The following is an 8689-nucleotide window of genomic DNA, read 5'->3' on the forward strand; positions in this document are numbered from 1 at the left end:
TCGGGTGTTCCCAGCTGATATTTGGGGTATTTTCGGTGTTCCCAGCCGATTTCATGCTATTTTGGATGTTCCCAGCCGATATTTGGGGTATTTTAGGTGTTCCCAGCTGATATTTGGGGTATTTTCAGGCGTTTCCAGCAGTTTTTCGTGCTATTTTGGGGTGTTTCCAGCCGGTTTTTGGGGTATTTTTGGTGTTCCCAGCCGATTTTGTGCTATTTCGGGTGTTACCAGCCGATTTTGGGGATATTTTTGATGTTCTCAGCCCATTTTTATGTATTTGGGGTGTTCCCAGCCGATTTTTGGGGGTATTTCAGGTGTTCCCAACTGGTTTTTGGGGTGTTCTCAGCCCATTTTTGGGGTATTTTGGGTGTTCTCAGCCCATTTTTGTGGTACTTTTCAGGAGTTCCCAGCCGGTTTTTGGGGTATTTTCGGGTGTTCTCAGCCGATTTTTGGGGTGTTCCCAGCCGATTTTTGGGGTATTTTGGATGTTCCCAGCCGGTTTTTGGGGTATTTCGGGTGTTCCCAGCCGATTTTTGGGGTATTTTGGATGTTCCCAGCCGGTTTTGAGGTATTTTCGGGTGTTCCCAGCCGATTTTGGGGTATTTCGGGTGCTCCCAGCCGATTTTTGGGGTGTTCCTAGCCGGTTTTTGGGGTATTTCAGGTGTTCTCAGCCGATTTTTGGGGTATTTCAGGTGTTCCCAGCCAATTTTTGGGGTATTTTCGGGTGTTCCCAGCTGGTGTTTGGGGTATTTTGGGTGTTCCCAGCCGGTTTTGCAGTATTTTGGATATTCCCAGCCGATTTCGTGCTATTTTGGGGTGTTCCCAGCCGGTTTTTGGGGTATTTTCAGTGTTCCCAGCCGGTTTTTGGGGTGTTCCCAGCCGATTTTGGGGGTATTTCGGGTGTTCTCAGCCCATTTTGGGGGTATTTTTCAGGTGTTCTCAGCCGGTTTTTGGGGTATTTCGGGTGTTCCCAGCCGGATTTTTGGGTATTTCAGGCGTTCCCAGCCGATTTTTGTGGTATTTTTCAGGAGTTCCCAGCCGATTTAGTGCTATTTTGGGATGTTCCCAGCTGATTTTTTGGGGTATTTTGGATGTTCCCAGCCGATTTCGTGCTATTTTGGGGTGTTCCCAGCCAGTTTTTGGGGTATTTTCAGTGTTCCCAGCCGGTGTTCGGGATCCTCCCCGCGCTCCGGGCCGGTTTTTGGGGCTGTTTCGGGGTTTTTGGGCAGTTTGGGTCTCTGGCGCCCCCCTCAGGCGCGCAGCAGGTGCTGCAGGTGCTCCCCCAGCGGCAGCGCCCCCCAGCGGCTCAGCAGCCGCAGCGCAGCCGCCGCCACCCGGAACCGGAGCCACTCCAACCTGCGGGGACAGGTGGGGTCACCTGGGGGACAGGTGGGGTCACCTGGGGGTCACACACACCTGGGGGGGTCACACACACACACCTGGGGGGACAGGTGGGGTCACCTGGGGGGACAGGTGGGGTCACCTGGGGGGGTCAGACACACACCTGGGGGGGGGTCACACACACCTGGGGGGGTTACAAACACCTGGGGGGACAGGTGGGGTCACCTGGGGGTCACACACACCTGGGGGGGTCAGACACACCGGGGGGGGTCAGACACACCTGGGGGGACAGGTGGGGTCACCTGGGGGGGTCAGACACACCTGGGGGGGTCACACACACCTTGGGGTCACACACACCTGGGGGGACAGGTGGGGTCACCTGGGAGGGGTCACACACACCTGGGGGTCACACACACCTGGGGGGACAGGTGGGGTCACCTGGGGGTCACACACACCTGGGGGGGTCAGACACACCTGGGGGGGTCACACACACCTGGGGGGGTCACACACACCTGGGGGGACAGGTGGGGTCACCTGGGGGTCAGACACACCTGGGGGGGTCACACACACCGGGGGGGGTCAGACACACCTGGGGGGGTTACAAACACCTGGGGGGACAGGTGGGGTCACCTGGGGGGGGTCACACACACCTGGGGGGGTCACACACACCTGGGGGGGTCACACACACCTGGGGGGACAGGTGGGGTCACCTGGGGGGGGTCACACACACCTGGGGGGGTCACACACACCTGGGGGGGTCACACACACCTGGGGGGACAGGTGGGGTCACCTGGGGGTCACACACATCTGGGGGGGTCACACACACCTGGGGGGGTCACACACACCTGGGGGGACAGGTGGGGTCACCTGGGGGTCACACACACCTGGGGGGGTCACACACACCTGGGGGTCACACACACCTGGGGGGACAGGTGGGGTCACCTGGGGGGACAGGTGGGGTCACCTGGGGGTCACACACACCTGGGGGGGTCAGATACACCTGGGGGTCACACACACCTGGGGTGACAGGTGGGGTCACCTGGGGGGACAGGTGGGGTCACCTGGGGGTCACACACACCTGGGGGGTCACACACACCTGGGGGTCACACACACCTGGGGTGACAGGTGGGGTCACCTGGGGGGGTCACACACACCTGGGGGGGTCAGATACACCTGGGGGGGGTCACACACACCTGGGGGGACAAGTGGGGTCACCTGGGGGGGGTCATGCACACCTGGGGGGACAGGTGGGGTCACCTGGGGGTCAGACACACCTGGGGGGGGGGTCACACACACACACACACGCCACACCTGAGCCCTCCTCCCACACCTGAACCTCTTCCCCACACCTGGACCCCCCCAAATACCTGAGTCCCCCTCACCTGAGCCCCTCCCCCACACCTGAGCCCCACACACACCTGAGCCCCTCCCCCACACCTGAGCCCTTTCCCCTCCCACCTGAGCCCCTCCCCCACCTGGGCACCCCCAAACACACCTGAGCCCCTTCCCATAACACACCTGAGCCCCTCCCCCCACCTCAGCCCCTCCCCCACACACTTCAACCCCTTCCCCTCCCACCTGAGCCCCTCCCCCAAACACACCTGAGCCCCTCCCCCCACCTGGGCACCCCAAACACACCTGAGCTCCTTCCCATAACACACCTGAGCCCCTGCCCCCCGTGCCCCTCCCCCTCACCTGAGCCCCTCCCCCGTGCCCCTCCCCCTCACCTGAGCCCCTCCCCCGTGCCCCTCCCCCCGTGCCCCTCCCGCCATGCCCCTCACCTGAGCCCCTCCCCCTCACCTGAGCCCCTCCCCCCACCTGAGCCCCTCACCTGAGCCCCTCCCCCTCACCTGAGCCCCTCCCCTCCACCTGAGCCCCTCCCCCTCACCGGAGCCCCTCCCCCCTCACCTGAGCCCCTCCCCCCTCACCTGAGCCCCTCCCCTCCACCTGAGCCCCTCCCCCCCACCTGAGCCCCTCCCCCGCACCTGAGCCCCTCCCCCCGTGCCCCTCCCCCCCACCTGAGCCCCTCCCACCTGAGCCCCTCCCCCCACCTGAGCCCCTCCCCTCTCCCCTGAGCCCCTCCCCCCGTGCCCCTCCCCCCTCACCTGAGCCCCTCCCCTCCACCTGAGCCCCTCCCCCCCACCTGAGCCCCTCCCCCCCCACCTGAGCCCCTCCCCCTCACCTGAGCCCCTCCCCCCCACCTGAGCCCCTCCCCCCCACCTGAGCCCCTCCCCCTCACCTGAGCCCCTCCCCTCCCCCCCACCTGAGCCCCTCCCCCTCACCTGAGCCCCTCCCCCCGTGCCCCTCCCCCTCCCCCGTGCCCCTCCCCCTCCCCCGTGCCCCTCCCCCCCACCTGAGCCCCTCCCCCTCACCTGAGGGCCAGCTCGAACTTGAGGCTCTCCCAGCCCAGGTGCAGCCGCTGCCTCAGGGACCCCCCGGGACCCCCCCGGAGGCGGCTCCAGCTGCGCACGGCGCTGCGGGGGAGGGGCGCGGTCAGAGGGGCTCACCTGGGCTCACCTGGGCTCACCTGGGCCCACCTGAGCTCACCTGAGCTCACCTGGGTGCCCAACACCCCCCAACACCCCCCAGAGCTCACCTGGGCCCAGCTGGGCCCACCTGGGCTCACCTGAGCTCACCTGAGCTCACCTGGGTGCCCCCCCACCCCCCAACACACCCCAGAGCTCACCTGAGCTCACCTGGGCTCACCTGGGCAGCCCCGGGCTCACCTGAGCTCACCTGAGCTCACCTGGGTGCCCAACATCCCCCAGAGCTCACCTGAGCTCACCTGAGCTCACCTGGGTGCCCCCCCACCCCCCAACACACCCCAGAGCTCACCTGAGCTCACCTGGGCACACCTGGGCTCACCTGGGTGCCCCAACATCCCCCAGAGCTCACCTGAGCTCACCTGGGATCACCTGGGCAGCCCCGGGCTCACCTGGGCTCACCTGGGCAGCCCCGGGCTCACCTGGGCTCACCTGGGCTCACCTGGGTGCCCCAACATCTCCCAGAGCTCACCTGAGCTCACCCGGGCACACCTGAACTCACCTAGGTACCCAACACCTCCCAACACCCCCCAGAGCTCACCTGAGCTCACCTGGGCAGCCCCAGGCTCACCTGAGCTCACCTGCTCAGGTGTGCCCAACACGCCTCCGGGGCTCACCTGAGCTCACCTGAGCTCACCTGGGTGCCCAGCATCCCCCAGAGCTCACCTGAGCTCACCTGGGCACACCTGAGCACACCTGGGTGCCCAACACGCCCCCGGGGCTCACCTGAGCTCACCTGAGCTCACCTGGGTGCCCCAGCACCCCCCAACACCCCCCAGAGCTCACCTGAGCTCACCTAGGCAGCCCCAGGCATACCTGAGCTTACCTGGGCACACCTGAGACACACCTGAGCACACCTGAGCACACCTGTCACACACACACACAGACACACAGACACACCTGGGCACACCTGGGTGCACCTGAGCACACCTGAGCACACCTGGGCACACCTGGGCACACACATATACAGACACACAGACACACCTGAGCACACCTGGGCACACCTGGGCACACCTGTCACACACACATACAGACACACAGGCACACCTGAGCACACCTGGGCACACCTGGGCACACCTGGGCACACACATATACAGACACACAGACACACCTGAGCACACCTGGGCACACCTGTCACACACATATACAGACACACAGACACACCTGAGCACACCTGGGCACACCTGTCACACACACATACACACACACAGACACACCTGGGCACACCTGGGCACACCTGAGCACACCTGGGCACACCCTGAGCTCTCACCTGCGGGCCATGATGCCGTACCTGTCCGCAGGTGCGCCCAGCGCGCCGTGCACGCTGCGGACGGTGTTGATGTTGCGGAAGACGAGCAGCGCTCACCTGGGCACACCTGGGCACACCTGTCACACACACATACCGACACACAGACACACCTGAGCACACACACACCTGCCATACAGACACAGACACACCTGGGCACACCTGAGCACACCTGTCACACACATACCGACACACAGACACACCTGGGCACACCTGAGCACACCTGTCACACACACATACAGACACACAGACACACTTGGGCACACCTGAGCACACCTGAGCACACCTGAGCACACCTGGGCACACCTGGGCACACCTGTCACATAGATACAGACACACAGACACACCTGGGCACACCTGGGCACACCTGTCACACACATACACACAAACACACCTGGGCACACCTGGGCACACCTGGGCACACCTGGGCACACCTGTCACACACACATACACACACACACAGACACACCTGGGCACACCTGGGCACACCTGTCACACACACATACAGACACATAGACACACCTGGGCACACCTGAGCTCACCTGTCACACACATATACAGACACACAGACACACCTGAGCACACCTGTCACACACACATACACACACACAGACACAGCTGGGCTCTCACCTGCGGGCCATGATGCCGTACCTGTCCGCAGGTGCGCCCAGCGCGCCGTGCACGCTGCGGACGGTGTTGATGTTGCGGAAGACGAGCAGCGCTCACCTGGGCACACCTGGGCACACCTGTCACACACATACAGACACACAGACACACCTGGGCACACCTGGGCACACCTGTCACACACACATACAGACACACAGACACACCTGGGCACACCTGGGCACACCTGGGCACACCTGTCACACACATATACAGACACACAGACACACCTGGGCACACCTGGGCACACCTGTCACACACATATACAGACACACAGACACACCTGAGCACACCTGGAAACACCTGTCACACACACAGACACACAGACACACCTGGGCACACCTGTCACACACACATACAGACACACACAGACACACCTGGGCACACCTGGGCACACCTGTCACACACATATACACACACACAAACACACCTGGGCACACCTGGGCACACACATACAGACACACAGACACACCTGCACACACCTGGGCACACCTGAACATACCTGTCACACACATATACAGACACACAGACACACCTGGGCACACCTGGGCACACCTGGGCACACCTGTCACACACACACAGACACACCTGGGCACACCTGAGCACACCTGTCACACACATACAGACAGACACATCTGGGCACACCTGAGCACACCTGAGCACACCTGTCACACACACATACAGACACACAGACACACCTGGGCACACCCGGGCACACCTGGGCACACCTGTCACACACACATACAGACACACAGACACACAGACACACCTGGGCACACGTGTCACACACACACACACAGACACACCTGAGCACACCTGGGCACACCTGTCACACACATATATACAGACACACAGACACACAGACACACCTGAGCACACCTGGGCACACCTGAGCACACCTGTCACACACACAGACACACCTGAGCACACCTGGACACACCTGTCAGACACATATAGACACAGACACACCTGGGCACACCTGTCACACACACATACACACACACAGACACACCTGAGCTCCCCCAGCGGTGTCTCACCTGCGGGCCATGATGCCGTACCTGTCCGCAGGTGCGCCCAGCGCGCCGTGCACGCTGCGGACGGTGTTGATGTTGCGGAAGACGAGCAGCGCTCACCTGGGCACACCTGGGCACACCTGAACACACCTGTCACACACACATACAGACACACAGACACACCTGAGCACACCTGGGCACACCTGAGCACACCTGTCACACACACATACACACACACAGACACACCTGAGCACACACACACCTGCCATACAGACACAGACACACCTGGGCACACCTGAGCACACCTGTCACACACACATACACACACACAGACACAGCTGGGCTCTCACCTGCGGGCCATGATGCCGTACCTGTCCGCAGGTGCGCCCAGCGCGCCGTGCACGCTGCGGACGGTGTTGATGTTGCGGAAGACGAGCAGCGCTCACCTGGGCACACCTGAGCACACCTGGGCACACCTGTCACACACACATACAGACATACAGACACACCTGGGCACACCTGGGCACACCTGAGCACACCTGTCACACACACATACACACACACAGACACACCTGAGCTCTCACCTGCGGGCCATGATGCCGTACCTGTCCGCAGGTGCGCCCAGCGCGCCGTGCACGCTGCGGACGGTGTTGATGTTGCGGAAGACGAGCAGCGCTCACCTGGGCACACCTGGGCACACCTGAGCACACACATACAGACACACAGACACACCTGGGCACACCTGGGCACACCTGAGCACACACCCTGAGCTCTCACCTGCGGGCCATGATGCCGTACCTGTCCGCAGGTGCGCCCAGCGCGCCGTGCACGCTGCGGACGGTGTTGATGTTGCGGAAGACGAGCAGCATGGGGCGGGGCAGCGCCCGCAGCACCTGCACGATGTGCGGGAAGCGCCGCGCCGCCATGCTCTGCATGTACTCCCGCTCCTCGGCGCTCAGGTGACCCTCGGGTGCGCCCCGCAGGTGAGCCCCGGCCGGCTCCAGGTGAGCGCCCAGGTGAGAGCCGGGCGGGCCCAGCAGGCGCGAGTCGCGGCCCAGGGGGCGCTGCAGCAGCATCTCCGAGAAGAGCAGGTAGTCTGGGGGGACAGGTGAGGCACAGGTGAGCTCCAGGTGAGCTCCAGGTGACCCTCAGGTGACCCTCAGAACCCCCAGGTGACCCCAGGTGATCCCAGGTGTGCCCAGGTACCCCCAGGTAACCCCAAAGCTGCATCAGCATCTCTGAGAGGAGCAGGTAGTCTGGGGGGACAGGTGAGGCGCAGGTGAGATACAGGTGAGCTCCAGGTGATCATCAGAACCCCCAGGTGTACCCCAGGTACCCCCAGGTAACCCCAGAGGTGCATCAGCATCTCCGAGAAGAGCAGGTAGTCTGGGGGGACAGGTAAGGCACAGGTGAGCTCCAGGTGACCCCAGGTGACCCCAGGTGATCCTCAGAACCCCCAGGTGATCCCAGGTGTGCCCAGGTAATCCCAGAGGTGCATCAGCATCTCTGAGAGGAGCAGGTAGTCTGGGGGGACAGGTGAGGCACAGGTGAGCTCCAGGTGACCCCAGGTGATCCTCAGAACCCCCAGGTGATCCCAGGTGTGCCTAGGTGACCACAGGTGAGCTCCAGGTGAGCTCCAGGTGACCCTCAGAACCCCCAGGTAACCCCAGAACCCCCAGGTGATCCCAGGTGTGCCCAGGTGACCCCAGGTAACGCGAGATGTCCCAGGTGACCCCCAGGTGACCCCAGGTGAACCCAGGTGATCCCAGGTAACCCCAGAGCTGCATCAGCATCTCTGAGAAGAGCAGGTAGTCTGAGGGAAC

The 8689-nt window shown here is 62.7% G+C and overlaps 1 protein-coding gene across 1 annotated transcript in view; it reads right to left on the minus strand.

Moving 5' to 3' along the window:
* Positions 1 to 1250: 1250 nt before the first annotated feature.
* ADCK5 (aarF domain containing kinase 5) overlaps positions 1251 to 8689 on the minus strand; it is a gene marked incomplete at both ends in the record, with an annotated part of 30932 nt that continues 23493 nt past the window's right edge. Inside the window, 13 exons of the mRNA XM_084215409.1 lie at positions 1251 to 1356; positions 1584 to 1621; positions 2724 to 2742; positions 3714 to 3815; positions 5155 to 5245; positions 5842 to 5916; positions 6774 to 6793; positions 6891 to 6944; positions 7217 to 7270; positions 7451 to 7504; positions 7644 to 7962; positions 8073 to 8252; positions 8600 to 8679. Coding sequence (XP_084071535.1) covers positions 1251 to 1356; positions 1584 to 1621; positions 2724 to 2742; positions 3714 to 3815; positions 5155 to 5245; positions 5842 to 5916; positions 6774 to 6793; positions 6891 to 6944; positions 7217 to 7270; positions 7451 to 7504; positions 7644 to 7962; positions 8073 to 8252; positions 8600 to 8679 — 1192 coding nt within the window. The remainder of the gene's footprint in view (positions 1357 to 1583; positions 1622 to 2723; positions 2743 to 3713; positions 3816 to 5154; positions 5246 to 5841; positions 5917 to 6773; positions 6794 to 6890; positions 6945 to 7216; positions 7271 to 7450; positions 7505 to 7643; positions 7963 to 8072; positions 8253 to 8599; positions 8680 to 8689) is intronic.

This window comes from Fringilla coelebs (genome assembly GCF_963513975.1).
Source record: "Fringilla coelebs genome assembly, chromosome: 1".
NCBI lineage: Eukaryota > Metazoa > Chordata > Aves > Passeriformes > Fringillidae > Fringilla > Fringilla coelebs.